Raw genomic sequence first — 15,734 nt, forward strand, 5'->3', positions numbered from 1 at the left:
ATGAACGTCTGTGGCCTCCGCTTATCTGCCCGGCTCCGTGCCCACCAGGTACCTTTTCGCAGGTTCTCAACAGCTGCCTCGAAAGCCCGAAAGCCGTTTTTTGCTCTCCGACTCACGTTTGCAATAGCTGCGCATGTCCTCCTCTGGGGCACGGCGGGCGTGGTTTTAACAAATTACTTTCTACCGATCTCTGGACCATTGTTAAAGGATCCTCTACCAATCCGTGGCTCCCCAGAAGAAAAGAAAACGATTGAGGAGCTTGAAGCATCAGCTTCTAAGTTACCGATTGTCAAAGCTCTACGGGCAGATCCAGAGTACAAGGAGCATAGACCATGGACAGGAATCCCTGAGGAGGAGCGGCAGCATAGATATACCCCCGGGGTGCTGCAAGGTGCTGAGAAGATAGGATACAATAAGGTTTGGGTTAAAAGAGATGGAAGCACCGTTGGTGTGCTGAGTCTAGGCAGGGGAATTTGCGGATTCCCAGGCGTTGTTGTATGAGCTCCCTTCTGCTTCCCTTCCCTTCCGCTTCCCCGAATTTGGGCTTGAAATAAGGAATAGAAGTTCAAGGTTAATTTCTCTCTCTGGATATGCTTGTAGCATGGCGGTGTTTTGGCTACGGTATCTAACACCTCTTCTTCTGGGGCGGTTTGAATACGGAATTGACCAATGTTATCCACAAGCAAGATAGTAGATGAAGCACTTGGAAGAACTGTAAGCCCTTCGGTGGCCCCTAGATGTAAATCTCTGCGGGTAATAATTCAAACCGATTTGTATAGGCAATGCATGTGCTACCCACCCGGAATGCTGTGACCGCACGGCTATCGATCAATTATAGACGACCAGCACACGCACATCTATACCCAAAGTCTAGCGGTTTCGTCATCTTACGAACCTGGGTCATCGAGGTATGATTTTCCCTTCTGATATTTAAACTAAAGTAACACAACCTTACCCAATGCTCCCTTTAAAAGCATACCGATCGCAAAGGAGTGGCGAAGGCGACAATCGAAGATGAGTTTGGCAATATCCTTATGGAGGCCGAGGGTATTTTTGTTGTTCCAAGGGGCTGGAGCCTGGCTGAGATGCCAAAGGGGATTTAGGCCAAGCAATGCTCTTCATTCGGTAGTAGTGTACTAGTAAGTTATACACATAAAGCATAGATACATGTACTCTTTCAGGCAACTGAAAACTTTCATGGTCATCTGATGATGTGGGAAAAAGGTAACTGATTAGTGATGCTGGGCACACTTTTATGAAATTATATCATTGACCATCGTAGAATGTGTTCAATATCCCACCGACAAATAGACCCCAAGATACCTTGCTCCCCTGTCCCGCCATCCCATGAAAAACACCTAAAGGAAAGGTTTCTGCTCGTATTATTTATACATGAGGAAAAAAAATAAAACAGGATATAAAAACATAATAATAATCAACTTGAGTATCAAAAGCATCCCAAGCAGATTATGAGCCGCTGTATAGGCCCCTCAAACAAGAGGTTTATCTTATCCTCCTCCTATCCATGGCCGCTATGGTATATACAGTTAAAAAGAGATGTAGTATTTTTAAATTCCCACCAAACCCCATCGTACCAAATCAAAATGTATAACTATCATAATAGTCATCATATCTAATATCTCTCCTCACGTGTACCCTGTCCTCTCTTAATGGCTTTACGGCAGGAAGATTTGTGAATCTAAACCCGCCCTCCACAAAGCTTGCGCATTGGCACCCGCATCCTGTAGGACATTCAACTACTCCATCTTCCGAGAACCACGCCTCCTGACAGTCCGCGTGTCCAACATGCCCACACTGCAGACATGGTACATAGAGTCCTTTGATGATGACGTCACAAACACAACAATTCATCGTTACCTGCCGTCGCTTGCATGGTTTGCATTCTCCTCTTGCGCCTTTCGTTGATATGAGCATTGCACCGCATTTGAAACAATGTCCACCAAGTTCCAATCCTTTGAAATATTGACCACTGGGTTCTGTTACTTTAGTCGGTTTGCGGGAGAATCCAACTGGTTCGTCTTCGAGAGCTTCGAAGGCAGCATTCTTCAAGCCGTTATACTTGAGTACTTCGAGGCGTGGGATTTGAAGACCCCAGTTGAACAGAAGGTCGGCATAATTTTCGCGGTAGGACTGGTAGAGACGAAACTTTTTGGGGTCCAAGAAAGGCACATGAACATTACCCTCATCGTCAAATTTGTCTTGGTTCATCATTGTAATTCGGATTGGGGATGGTTCTCCAAAATCCGATGATGTCTCGGTAAGGTCCGAATTAACATCTTCCTTAGAGCCACTCCCAAAAGTCGTAATGGGGCCCCATGTTACACCAGATATTGCTGTGGGTGGACCTAGCATACTTTCCGCAGGACTAGGCATCTTTCTTCTGGTTCCGGGAGGACTACCAGAATGCCCTGAGCCGAACGCCATGCGTAGGTTGGCTGCCATACCGGAGTTGGATTTTCTGGAGTGGTGGTGTAGTTCCGGGGACGATGAAAGACTGTGGAAGGCGTCATCACCAGTGCCTAGTCTGAACCCCTGAAGAGGTGGGGTAGTTCCTGTTGAATATGGGTATGCGGGATCGCTTCCAAAATGAACAGTGCCGGTCGATGAGTATGATCCATGTGTACCAATTGGCGTCAGCGTTGCTGAGGCGTAGTTTGGAGAAATAGAGTTGTTTGAGGAATGTGCCATAAGCGCCATGTCAATGCTTGGGAAATAGTCCCGAGCGTAAGCTGAGGTTCTCGTAGACAAGGAGAGTTCCTGTCAAGTCAACAAAAAGCGATAAATTAGCAGCTTGAAAACAGGCAATAAGAATAACGAAGAAAATAGAGGAAGAATATACATCAAATGGAGCTCTCAGTCCGCCATCATCCGAACCCGACGGTTCCTCTGTTTCACAGAACGCACAGCTCAACATGGCTAGCATTTGAACATCCGCCATCTTCTCGAAATATGCAAAAAGCTCCTCTACCAGCCATCTTCCGCCTAGTGGGTGGCTTCCCCACTTTACCCTCCCCCAAAACTCTGATTCTATCAAATCGTCTGCTTCATCATCACTCATATCTAGTCCAAGTCCGCTATCACGTCTTCCTCTAACAAGACTTGCCCGCTTGGCTACAACTAATATCCTGTCTTCATAGACACCTGTCCCCGAACTGAGTCCAGGGTGCTGATATACCTCCAGTGGGACTTCATTACGAAGAACCATTTCAACCAACCTCCAAACGTCTGCAAGTTCGCTGTTTCCATGTTTTTCAGCAACTCCGGCGTTGAATTGGCATACTTCGGCACTATCCCCGTAAACTTGATAGTCCTGAGCAAGCTCTTTCTTTGCCGGCAGCCAAGTTTGCATATCGTGTATGGATACTATATTTTTCGGTTTCGCAAAATTTCCTGTTATCGTTTTGGCCCCTGTCCCGGTACTTCTTTGCGTACTCCTATCTGTGCTACCTCCTCTGAAACGCCTTTCAATGTTTCGGTGTAGCCTCCATCCAAGGCTTGGTCTCAACGGGCCGTCCGCAATTGAATCGCTGTCGTCATCGCTTGATGAACTGCTGGTAGTGCTGTACGTACTATCTGTTGTATCTTCACCCGCCTCACTCGCCACAGTTGCCCTCCTTCCGATAGGGGATGCAGTATACAGTCTTCCAAATGTCTCCCAAGGTCTCCCGCTGCTTCCATATCTTATCGATCTTTCGTCATCCCTGACAGCGAGCGAGCTCAAAAGACTTCTCGTGCCAAATCTCTCCTCCTTTGGTGGGAAAAAACAAATCAATCTTCCATCATTCGACCAGGTGGCTCCGCAGGCTTTTGGTAATGGTACGTTGGCTTGGTTGTTGGTATTGACCACGCCAACGTTTTCTTCTTCTTCGCCATCCCTAGCACCAAGTGTGGCAATTCCTTCACCGTCATCACTGCTGCTTTCACCAGCATCGTCGCTATCACCCACCCACGCAGCGTCCTCCGCCCTCTCGCCGAGTAGGTAGCATAAGCACGGCTCCAGGCAGACTCTCTTCTTTCCTACGTGAGCCTGTGAGATCCTCTTCAATTGCATGCATATTTCATCGAAGATCTTTTCTGGAATCATGTTAGTTTTTTCCAGAATGAAACTCGGTAAACTAGACCCATCTCCAGGATACTCATGTGGAAATGAAATATCCGCTCTGAGAAAAACCCATTTATTATCTGTGCCCCAAGGTCCTGTCAAAGAGACGGTACAGGACCTTGCGGAAATATTGACTTTCTCGAAATTGATTTTGGGAAATTTGCTTCCAACAAGGGATATCTCATCGCCTAGGGTTTCCGGGATTTCCCAACCAATTCCAAACAATCCACTCCGGCCAGTACTACTCCTAATCCCATCGCTTTCGCTACCGTTCACTGGGATCTTTCTGGCGATTTTGACCCCTCGCATCCAGGTTATAGGATTGACCTCTTTCCTTCTTCTTTTACCAGCTCTCATGAAGCCTCCTTGTTTCATGTTTCCCCTAGTCAATCCAAGACCATCGCCACTCAAGCTTCCCATACTTAGTTGTTTCCCCAATGATCCTCCAGATTGTGGGCTGACGAGTCCACTCCGGATTCCTTGATTCTGACCTGGGAACAAACTATCTCTCCAACCGCCTTTCAATGCTTCCTTCTCGATATCCATTCCACCTATGCTTAATCTGGGAAGATGTCTCATTCCCATTGGCATTGGTGCCGGCCCTTTTTTTCCACCAACGACCTTAACAATCACAGCTTCATCACGAAAGGTCTTGTATTCTGCTCCCCGGCGAGTGACCCTGAATCTCATCTTCTTCTTTGGGTCATGGCCAATCTTCTCAGTTATCTCTTGATCAATAGTCCAAAGTCGGATGTCCTTGTCTAGTGACCAGGTCACCAACTGAAACTCTCTGTCGTCGCCCGTATCGTCCCGTTCGCCCCCTCTCCATCTCCAAAGAAATTCTTTGACGTAGTCGGTGTGATCTGAGAATTTATGTACGGGCGTAGCTGGTTCGTCTGCCTTTGCCCTGCGGTCCCAAAGATACAGGGATGTATCGTCGCGCTGGGGCATGGTCAATAGCCCTCTCCCGAACGGTGTATGTCGGGCTCGCCACACTGGGAAAGAAGTATGGATGATGCGTTCAGGTGTGTCGTCTGGACACTGATCATAATCCCAGAACTTGACGGTTCGATCGAGTGCACATGTCACAATCCCCGATGGTCGAGTCCTATTCCAATCCACCCCGTAAATCTTTGTTGAATGAGCGCTGATTTTGCGAACCGCACGCATACCCATGCGGTCATCCCATATGTATAGATACCGGTCGTGCGAGCTGGCGAGAATGTGCTCGTTTTGTCTATTATATTTGACTTGCGTTGCACCGGCGAACCAATCACAAAAGCTCATGACGGGTCTACGGGGAGTTCGGAGGTCCCAGCAGTGCACGAAAGAGTCGATGGAGCATGTTGCAAGAACGTTCGGCTGGTGCGCAGAGAAATTAATGTCCGTGATTGCGCGAGTGTGGGAGTGTAGGACCAATTCGATAGCCTTGCGGGATGGAAGGGCGAGGTTCCAAACTATGGCCTTTTGGTTCGAGGTCGAAACTACCCAATGCGAATGAGATGCATGTGGAGACCATTGAACGTCTGCGACAGACCAAGCTGTTAAATGTGGAAGAAAACGAGGGGGGTCGTAGGGATTATCGAGGTCCACGATGTGGAGCCCTAATTGACTATGGAGAGGTCAATTTCCAGAGTCCGTGGGATTGAGAGTCTGGGGCTCAAAATGCAACTTACGAAGCTAAGACGACGTCTCGGCTACTGGGTGATATGGACCTGCTCACAAATATTAGACCAGTCACTACATGTACTTACGCTTTCCCAAACAAATAAATAAAAATTGGCAAGAACCCACATAGAGCCAACCGGCGCATCAACTTTGATCGACATGTTCAAATTGAATGTGGGTGAGCCGTATGCCGAGGAGGTATCCCCCTTCGACAGGGAAGCTTTCGGGGAATTCATGATGATTGTCGCTCAATAGATCCGGTCTGAGGTATCGTGCTTCTCGAATCTATAATATAGGGAAAAGGGGCCTCATGTATCTATTTACATTCCAGTGGATTAGCGCTGCGCAGTCACCAGAGCCTTGGTCTCAGGCTGTTTGGGAGTTCAGAACGCACTTATTATAGATGCGCTCAAAAAGAGTGTACTCAATTCAATTATAAGGGTAGTAGGTACCAAAAGGAAGAATGCGGACTTTACGACTTAGCAAGATTCTCGCCCCCCTTCCCCTCCGTATGTAGACTTGACAGGAGTTGCAGAATCCTCTTAGCTGTGAAAGCACTTGTCGTCGGGATAGAGGTAAGCAAGTAATCGTTCAAGAAATCGCCACTATTCGCGCCGTGGTCGAAGCAGCCCATCCAACCTGCTGAAGCAGACACACACACACACACACACACACACACACACACACACACACAAAAGGCCTTGTATAAAAGAGCCCGAGAAAAAAGGTAAAAGTACGTAATAGATATCGTTGTTACCGCGTTAGCAGCCGCAGAACCGATGATGGTTTTTAATTGTCTTAGAGTCAACAGAAGAAGCTTCTGTCAGAGCGAAAAAAGAAGGTGAGACGCAAGAAAACCAGCAACTGTAAAGGATCTTCGCAAGAAGGCGGTGAGGTGATCGATGAGCAAATGGGCGAACGAGATGGTGCATGTGGGGAGAAAAGAGAGGAGAGGACTGCGGTAGTGGCGGGGACTTGAATATGATGTATTCAGGGTCCTTAACCAGCGTTCTTAGGATAGGTACATGTATGTAGTAGGCACTGTACCTTTAACCTCTGTTAGTTAATTTGGGGGGAAAAGCCGATTGACGGACTCCCGAATCTCCCGATCGCGGGTCCCTTGCGAGCTGTAAATTAGGGTGCAGACAAAAAAAATAAAGGTTTAAGAAGTGAAGAGATAACAAGTAAATTCCCGTCAAACCCTCTACGTTTTATTAGAAAAGGCTCTTGTATGTGGTATCCGCAGCGGTAATCATGTGTTCTGTTCTTCCAGTAGGCATGTAGGTACATGCCAAAGAAACCCTTCGATCTACGATCCGTCAACAATACCCTTCCTTGGGCACATGTTTCAAAGGCTGGCAAGCTCTGGGTCAATTCTAAGGCGATGGAAAAGTTGGGATAGTACTACATGTACTCTATTGGCATGAGACTGAGTACCTACACTTATGACAAAGCTCTAGAGTGGGAGAGATTTCTCTTCGCTGCAGCCCTTTCTCATCCATGCCACTTGTAGCCTTCTAGGATCATCTCTACTCCTCCAGATCACATTATTAGTGTAGCTTCTCTTTATGATACAATTGTACCTACATCCTACTAACCTTTACTCGCCCACTCGCCCACTCGCCCACTTCTCGACTCTCTCTCATTTAGGGATATCCTCTAAATACTTTGACCATTTCCCCCATTATTCCTTGCTGCTCTGATAAACTTGTTTCACAAAGGTTACCCAGAAGCAGGCTTAAAGTACTCCACCTCACTGAACACTAACCGTCAACCGCCACCCCACCTTTATCTTCATTCCCATACAACCCCGCACTCCCTCGTCCATCATCTCGTTCCGCCGCTAAAACACTCGAGATGGCTCTTCCAAAACGCATCATCAAGGAGACAGAACGTCTTGTAGCTGAACCGTAAGTGCTTGTCTCTTTCGCTCTTAGCAACACTCCCATTTCCCCAAAACTGTATCCGTTTTTCATGTTGTGTTCCACGTGATTGCATGGGGCTCCCTGTTTACTAAGCCTGAGAAACTGACAATAATACTATACATACAGAGTTCCAGGAATCAACGCTGTTCCACACGAAGACAACCTCCGGTATTTCGATGTCACTGTTCGTTGGCTCTCTGGCGTTCCTTATTCTCTGGTCCCTTGCTAATAGCTCTTCATAGATTCACGGACCCGCACAGAGCCCATATGAGGGAGGGATCTTCCGTCTCGAGCTTTTTCTCCCTGAAGATTACCCGATGACACCTCCCAAAATCCGTTTCTTGACCAAGATCTACCATCCAAATATTGACAAGCTCGGGAGGATCTGCCTTGATGTGCTTAAAGGTGTGTCTCTAAAGCGCCAGCAACCCAAAACGGACACTACGATTTGGAGTCGGAGTCAGAGTCGGATCAGGCTAGGCCTTGCAAACCAAACAAATAGAGAGAGAAAACGATATATAAACAGGAATGCTAATGTTTTTTTTTTTTTTTAGGAAACTGGTCTCCAGCTCTCCAAATCAGGACGATCCTGTTGAGTATCCAGGCTCTCCTTGGTGCTCCAAACCCGGACGATCCTTTGGCAAATGATGTTGCTCAAAGATGGAAAGAGGATGAAAAGGCGGCCATACAGACTGGTATGTTGATTATTTCTCAAAAAACCTCCCAAACTTCAACGGAATTTGTAGTAATACCGAATCTTCACACGAACAGCAAGGGATTGGACCAAAACACATGCGATGGTCTGATATCACTATTGAATTTACCACAAATAATCTGTGTGCTTTATATATCATTCGACAAACATGACTACCCATTAGCCACTTGCACGAAAGTTGGAGAATTTGATACGGCAATTCGAGGAAGTTGTGCACAAATTATCGCCGGCAGTTTCCTTGTGGAAAAACCTCATGATCTCTCTCTTCTATTATTATTTTTCGGAGAGGAGTTGAAGAAGTTGATCAGGATAGAACGCGTTTTTACTTTATTCCTTTGGGTGTTCCGATTTCCTTTATTGATTCTTTGAGCTGAAACGATGTCTGTAATTTACAGGCTTTCTATGAAAATTGAACAAGTTGTTTCATGATTGATTGAATTTGCTCTACCGGGTAGTGAGTTTGGTACAGCGATTTTCAAACCTAGTTTTTCTCGGCACAATGTATCTATTCAATGACCAGGACATTGATACACCCAAATAGATCCCAAAAGTGGGTTTGGGGGGAAACCTTTTTAAAAGGGTGGAAGTGGTTAAGTAAACTGTTCCATCCCACCAATACATGCATATGTATCTACCCACTAGTCTTCCAGATCCTCTATGCCTGGTACCACCAAATGAAGCGAAATATTGCGCACCCTCTCCTTCATGATATGAATTCCCCTCTGACTCCGACCGATACTCTACCGAATTTGAAAACTATACACACTGACGGAGTTTGAGTGCAAGGTACACAGGGCAAGATGACAGTAATATTAACATCACAGATTTATTTTATTACATACACTAACCGCTTTGGACTCTGACGTTACAACCTCACTGCCCGCTATTTTCAGTACTCATCATAATAAACACGGAGTGGGGAATACGAAGTTATGAAGTAAGATCCTAATCCTACTTAGATGTCTTATTTCAGAAGCCGCCGAAATTGGATATACTATTGCCGTAACCAGCAGGTGTTTTGAGTACAAATAGCCACTCGCTCCCCTCCACTTTCTTCGATCCCACATCAACATCGGCATTCAGCAAAAAACAATGTCTCAAGCACTTCTTACACCCAAGAGTCAGCAAAAATTCGGCTTCTGCGCTGAACACACGATGAGTCGTGCACCTCCTGTCCCTAAGACCGTGGAAAGCCGCCCCATCGATCTTAAAGGTTTGTTGTGAGGCTGAAATAGCGCTCCCCTGGTTTTGTATAGAGATCTACAGGATAGAGAGCGAAGGCTAATGCGCTGTAGCTGTTATAGATACGGGTGCAAGAGAGGCAGATGAGAAAAATCTCAATGTCAACAACGAAGTCAATGAAGGGCAGCCGAAGGTACAGGTGCCTGGCCCTTGGATAAATCCCTGGGCCAGAAGCGATAATACCAAACATGGCAAGAGGAGACACATCAAACCCAAACAACCTACCATTGTCCGCGCTGAAGATATCCGTATCGAGGCTATGGACCCAGACGATCCAAGATCGCATCTTCCGGTCCCCCCACAGAACATACAAAATATACCGCGCGACCCGCAGCATGGTTTAATGAGTTGGACAGCCTGTTACGATGACTCTTGCCCTGTCCATTTCTCTGATAAGAATGGAAGCGGCTGGTTCCCCAAAGCACCCCGTAGGCGGCGGCGCTAGGATACTGGACTTGGTGACATTATTTTCTTTGTTTGCTTGCTGGGGCTTCTGGTTTCCTGAAAAAAAAAAACATGATTAGATCGTTTTTCTTCTTTATTTCGATTAAATTAGTTCTATTTTGATTCATGTACATACGTGCAATTTTCACATTTTTTTCTTCTCTGATGTCGACGCTGCGTCATCATCAATCATCACTCGGCCAAATTGCATGGCATTTAGCGCAATTTGAATCCTAGGCTCCCACAGCACACGATGATTTGTATATTTTGAACACACGTAGTGAGGATTATTTCGTCATGACGAACCGCCATAGGCGCTTTCATAATACTAGAGCCAGCTTTATGCATGTGTCATAATTGCAAACATCAGGGAGACCCTCGAAAATATATGCCGCTTGCCTTTTTTGGGCTATAGCGCTACCGTATATTAAAAGTCAAGTGCCCTCTTCAGACCTGGTAATCATGATCCATACATGTAATGAAAACAAGACTTCTCATCATCGTCCCAGGTGCAGCCGGCCCTTAGTTCCTGAATATGTCAGATGCACTTTTTTTTATCAGTTTCAAGCTTTGAAATTTAGATGGGCACGATGTGTTGTGGTACCAATCATGGATATGACAGGTTTCGAGGCTTCGGGTTATTTAGGGAGGCCTTCCCAGATTCTTTTATCTAAATTCTAGGGAGTAAAGTTATCATTCAAATCACCATCAGATTCTGAATATATATACAGCCTGGTTGGCCTCTCCAAACACAACCAGAATGGCTGTGCATGCGGAAGGAAGTCATCATTGTAACGTTAAGATTAGGTTTAGGCTAGGATCGGAGCTAGCAGCGCAGCGGATCAAAGTATACTAGGTGAAACGGGCAAGGCCTGCAATTTATGGAGCATTGATGCGTCGGACATTACATAAATGAGATGCCATGGCATCCCTTGAATGAGTTGTTGCAGACTGTCATAACCGAGTCAGCGGATTACAGCAACTACATGTAACTACATGTAACTACATGTACCTTGACGTACTTCGTACTTGAATTAAATTAATTATCCGCGATGTCACTCAGACGCAGCAGAACCGAATTATTTCGGAATAATGGAATCATTCCTAGATACTGCACTAAAATTGTACCGGCCGCGGGTGCATCACGCTTTTTTTTTTTACAAAACAGAACCTCATGCCTCTTTGACTAGAATCGGAACACGCACAGCCCAATAGCATACACGAATATAGTCGTGATCGGGCGTTCTTATATTAGCACATGAGCAACGGGTTCACATTACTCTACATAGATATAATAATACATACAAATAAAGAAGAGCGATAATCAAATTAGAGTTGGCCCTCTGTTATGGATAACACCAGAAATTCGCCATGGGCACTAGGTTGTACGTATTGAATTTGTGGGGTTTGATTTGGACCAGTGAATAAGGTAAAAGCTTAATTGTTGACACTTCTAATATGAAAATGTACCCACTCACTCAAAGAGATCATATAAGCCAGGGGATAATTTCCACTACTAGCAAGACTTTTCTACTATGGCATCACACATATTTACTTCCTAACATCCGCCTTTAAAGCATTTACGTCATCTCAGCCTTCACATGGGTATAAATCTTGGCAGTAAAAATCAATCAAAGGTATTGCTTCAACAATCACTGAATATCTGGTGAAGTTAATAGGGCCTTTTTCCCCAAATCACATGATTCTTTAAAAGATTTCCCTATAAAGGTATCGCAGTCTCTTGCCCTCATATATACCCAGGAAACGAAACTCCACACCACTGACCATCCCACAAATGTTTTAATTTTGATTTCTAGCAGAACCTGTAAGTAATAGCTATGGCAGAGCCTGTTGGAAATGAGATAATTTATCCAGCTGAACATTTAACTCTATTTCTTTTCCGAGTCAGGCGCAGTAAGAGGGGCGGAACGGTATAATAGGATAAGAGCGGAGTGACTTTCTCCTACAAAACACAAACCTCATTAGTTTGAATTCACGAGATCAGACTAATTTGATTTTAGGGACGTAAACCTACCACCACCAGCTAAAGATTCGATCTTGTCCTGTTCAACCTCGGAAACCTTATCGTCGTTGAAAAAGTACCAGGTCTTTCCGTCCCCGCCCTCTTTCTTAACGTAACTGCAATAATGCCCCGAGTCTGCACTAGCCCCTTGATGTGTGATAACACCCATAAGTTCATAAAGCCCGCTGGGGTTGCACCCATCGTCCGCGGCGAGACCGGGGTCCAATTTGTTCTTTAATTCTTGTTCCCAATTCGGGGCATTCGCATCGTCTGCTGCCACCTTTATCGCAGCAGCGGTCTTCTCGGCCTCCTCTTTCGCTTCTGCAGCTTTACTTTGGGCAGACCCAAAGCCGCCCATGCCAGCATTTCCGCCGGCAACATCATCGGGGCTTGCTGCACTGCGCTTGAGTCTTTTACGAGCCCGTTCACGATCTTCTGCGTCCTTCCGAAGGTCGCGGAGGCGGTCGCGAACAGGGATCAATTTGGCACGGAGTTCGTCGGTGCAATATTCCGAGGCATCAAGCTCGAAAGGGAATGTTACTTTACGCATGATCTTGGCCTTCTTGTTTATTTCACGTTTCCAGTAGAAACGGACAAAATGACACTGCAGCAATATTAACAAACCGAGTACTTCAGAGACTAGATAGGTCCACCTACAGTTAAATACTTAGGTAGACGTGTGATTTTACTGGTTTTAGTGTAAATGGCATCTCTCCCTAGGGTAGGACTATTCTTTTCAATTTCCTCAGTCAAGCCAGCAATCAGGCCGTCGCGCAAGTGATTGATGGATTGATTAATGTGACATTTCAAGTTCACGAATGACTCGGTAGTCTCAACGGGCGGTTCATCTGGGGTATCTTCGTTGCATTTCAGAGTGGAAACCATCTGCCCGGACAAGTACTTGTCGACAAATGAGACGTCGCCCGAAGATCCGTCTGTTGATTGAATCTTTAGCTTTTGGCGAAGCTGTGAGAGTATTTGAGAATAGCACTCCTCTGCATCTTGTTGAGAGTATTGTCCGTTCTTTGCCTTTTGTGCGAATTGCGGAAACGCCGTCCGAAGAGCACCAAGAAACATCATTGGTGGGAATCCCTCAGTAGTTTGGCCCATCTGTTTATACAAGTCCCTCAACGCTGATGTCAAATCAGAACCTGCAATTCCACCCAAACCAGACAATAAAGAGCTTGATCCACCAGCTCCTCCAAAAGCTCCTGCGGACGGGCCACTACTCTGATACTTCTGCAGCTCCTCCTGAAGCTCTGGTACAAATCGAAGGGTTTGAAGAGTTGAGTTCATGTAGCAGGTATTGCCCAGATTTTGCAGTCCAGATGGAGTAGAGCCTCCAAACGCAGCGAGCTGGGCGTCTGTCAAGTCTTCGAGAAACTTCATCTTTTCTTTGGGCGCTTGAACATGTTTACCAGCTGGGGTTCCCATCATCATGAACTTATGCCCTGGTTTCAGACCCAGTGAAGAGAGATCCGTATCATCTTTTAGTTGTCCGCCTTTAATCAGGACCTTCTGTCGTTCGGGTTCGACGCCAGTGATGGAATATAGCTGGAATTTAAAAACTTCTCCGGGTTGAGAGATATCTACTTCAAGCTCGTGGCGTTTTCCGGCATGGGTAACAACAACTAAAAGATAAAATGTCAGTGCGGGGTGACAGTTGGAAGAAGCAAAGGGAGGTGTTTTACCTGGTATAGAACTCATTTCGGTATTTTGAATTATAGCAAATCCTTATTCTTTCGGATAACTCGGTGGGGTAGATACGAAGCCGAGAGAGAGATGGAGAAAGGGGAATGATGAAGATGGATAGGGAGGATCGGAGGTGCTGGCAAGGAGTGGAATGAAGATGGAGTATTGGCGGGGTGACGTTTATTGAGCCACTAAGGTCGCCACAAGAGGCTAATGGTTGTGTGGCGTTATGTAGTATGGAAGGCGAGCTACCTACTAGTACCGGGTATTGAGGGTAAATACGAAGAGAATCTTGCTGATCTTAGATTCTCGGTATTTATGGTTAACCCCCGGTACCTGTACCTACATTTACTTATCGAACGGCAAATGTTATATCGAATACAGCCAGTAATACTAACTCAAAATATGTTTAATCCAGAGCGACTGGTATCTTGTATTCAGGCATTACGGTACCTGGAATTCGAGGACCATGTTCTCTAAACAAAATTCTAAAGATGTGGGGATATAGATGCTCTAAAGTAACTTTATTATGCTGCACCTTGATTGTCATTCATACACCATTCCGAAACCGATACTTACCAATTTTAATCAAATAGCATAATTTAGTAGGGAGTGCTCTATCTACCAGTACGAAATATATGGGATGCCACATATTAAACATCAAATTGGCCTCATATAAACCAAATAATTTGCTCGTTGTTTTGTTAGGTTTCAGCAGTGAAGAACCAAATAAATAATATGGATACTCTGCGTATTGGATACTGTAAATTTATATAACCGAAACCCCCAAAACCAAAAGTAAGCGGACCGACTCCGAATATTCACATCCTATTGTCGCCATGGCCTCCTCTACCCAGTAGAAGAATTTTGGGACCACAAGTAAATTTTATTTATTTAATACAAGCACAACACGTGTGAAATCATGTTATGATGTACCCCAACCCCAAACCCCCAAAGAAAAGAAAAGCCGTTTATTTGAGCGGGATGAACCTTGAAGAGTGGGTGGCACCGATACCGGGACGACCGTGCTTAACGGGTTTGCTAAAAATCCGTAAACGCGTCAGTATTCCGACTTTTCCTAATTGTCTCTGTACTCTCCACCCCCTCCCCCTAATACCCCATATACACCTAAGGAATGCACGTACTATGTGATAGAGAACTCTCCCAAGTAGAATCCAACCATTTCAGGCTTGATCTCAACCTGGTTGAACTCCTTTCCGGAGTAAATGCCAATGACTGATCCAATCATCTCAGGGACAATGATCATGTCACGGAGGTGGGTCTTGACGAGGTCAGGCTTTTCGTTGGGCTTGGCCTCCTTCTTAGCTTTGCGAAGCTTCTTGATAAGTCCCATCGGCTTGCGCTTCAAGCCACGGTTGAACCGTCTACGGGCGCGGGCATGGACGAGATCGCGGAGCTCTTCTGAGGAGAGATCAAGGAGCCTATATTTAGTTCATTAGAGCCGAGGTCGTATATAGCGAATAGATATGGGGAGACGGAACTGGTCGAGGTCGACACCGCGGTATGAGAACTTGCGGAAGGTTCTGTTCTTCTTCTTCTCTGTTGTTGACCAAAGTGTTCCGGTCAGTACAAATCCACCACCCCACCACTCCTTCAAAATCCTAGGGAGTCGTACCGGCAGCCTCAACGGGGTCCTATCATATAATCATTAGCTAACAATTCCACCACCACCCAAAGAAGATCCGTCCTCCTTTCGCCCAAAACGACGGATAGCTGGGAAGCTCACGTATTCGGTGTTATCAGCCATGGTTGAAATTCGTGTATATACCTTGTGACGGTCGATATCGAAGGGCACGATAAGAGGGGGGGGGGTGGTCGGTTGGCGTTGGTTGTCGTTGGATTGTTTTTCGCTGAAGTTTCGCAGGACCAAGATTCGATGTG

General features: G+C 45.8%; 6 protein-coding genes across 6 annotated transcripts; 3 read left to right on the forward strand and 3 right to left on the reverse strand.

The window, feature by feature from the left end:
• On the forward strand, positions 1–1,103 carry H6S33_005829 (uncharacterized protein; the record flags this gene model as incomplete). Its single annotated transcript, XM_044837218.1, has 5 exons — positions 1–495; positions 601–621; positions 688–714; positions 780–908; positions 975–1,103. The coding sequence occupies 5 exons, from the start codon at positions 1–3 to the stop codon at positions 1,101–1,103; spliced, it is 801 nt and encodes a 266-aa protein (XP_044699138.1).
• Positions 1,104–1,599: 496 nt separating this feature from the next.
• Positions 1,600–6,027, reverse strand: H6S33_005830 (uncharacterized protein; the record flags this gene model as incomplete). The annotated part of the gene is made up of 4 exons (XM_044837219.1): positions 1,600–2,778; positions 2,861–5,735; positions 5,800–5,838; positions 5,918–6,027. The coding sequence occupies 4 exons, from the start codon at positions 6,025–6,027 to the stop codon at positions 1,600–1,602; spliced, it is 4,203 nt and encodes a 1,400-aa protein (XP_044699139.1).
• Positions 6,028–7,648: 1,621 nt separating this feature from the next.
• On the forward strand, positions 7,649–8,522 carry H6S33_005831 (uncharacterized protein; the record flags this gene model as incomplete). The annotated part of the gene is made up of 5 exons (XM_044837220.1): positions 7,649–7,701; positions 7,843–7,900; positions 7,959–8,121; positions 8,271–8,411; positions 8,488–8,522. The coding sequence occupies 5 exons, from the start codon at positions 7,649–7,651 to the stop codon at positions 8,520–8,522; spliced, it is 450 nt and encodes a 149-aa protein (XP_044699140.1).
• A 1,001-nt stretch (positions 8,523–9,523) lies between these two features.
• H6S33_005832 (uncharacterized protein) lies at positions 9,524–10,118 on the forward strand (the record flags this gene model as incomplete). Its single annotated transcript, XM_044837221.1, has 2 exons — positions 9,524–9,644; positions 9,736–10,118. The coding sequence occupies 2 exons, from the start codon at positions 9,524–9,526 to the stop codon at positions 10,116–10,118; spliced, it is 504 nt and encodes a 167-aa protein (XP_044699141.1).
• A 2,005-nt stretch (positions 10,119–12,123) lies between these two features.
• Positions 12,124–13,847, reverse strand: H6S33_005833 (uncharacterized protein; the record flags this gene model as incomplete). The annotated part of the gene is made up of 3 exons (XM_044837222.1): positions 12,124–12,744; positions 12,798–13,771; positions 13,832–13,847. 3 exons carry the CDS (start codon positions 13,845–13,847, stop codon positions 12,124–12,126), a joined length of 1,611 nt encoding a protein of 536 aa, XP_044699142.1.
• Positions 13,848–14,803: 956 nt separating this feature from the next.
• H6S33_005834 (uncharacterized protein) lies at positions 14,804–15,600 on the reverse strand (the record flags this gene model as incomplete). Its single annotated transcript, XM_044837223.1, has 5 exons — positions 14,804–14,873; positions 14,993–15,274; positions 15,335–15,392; positions 15,469–15,487; positions 15,580–15,600. 5 exons carry the CDS (start codon positions 15,598–15,600, stop codon positions 14,804–14,806), a joined length of 450 nt encoding a protein of 149 aa, XP_044699143.1.
• Between the last annotated feature and the right edge of the window lie 134 nt (positions 15,601–15,734).

The sequence above is a fragment of the Morchella sextelata genome, assembly GCF_020137385.1.
Source record: "Morchella sextelata strain SCLS chromosome Unknown scls_2, whole genome shotgun sequence".
NCBI lineage: Eukaryota > Fungi > Ascomycota > Pezizomycetes > Pezizales > Morchellaceae > Morchella > Morchella sextelata.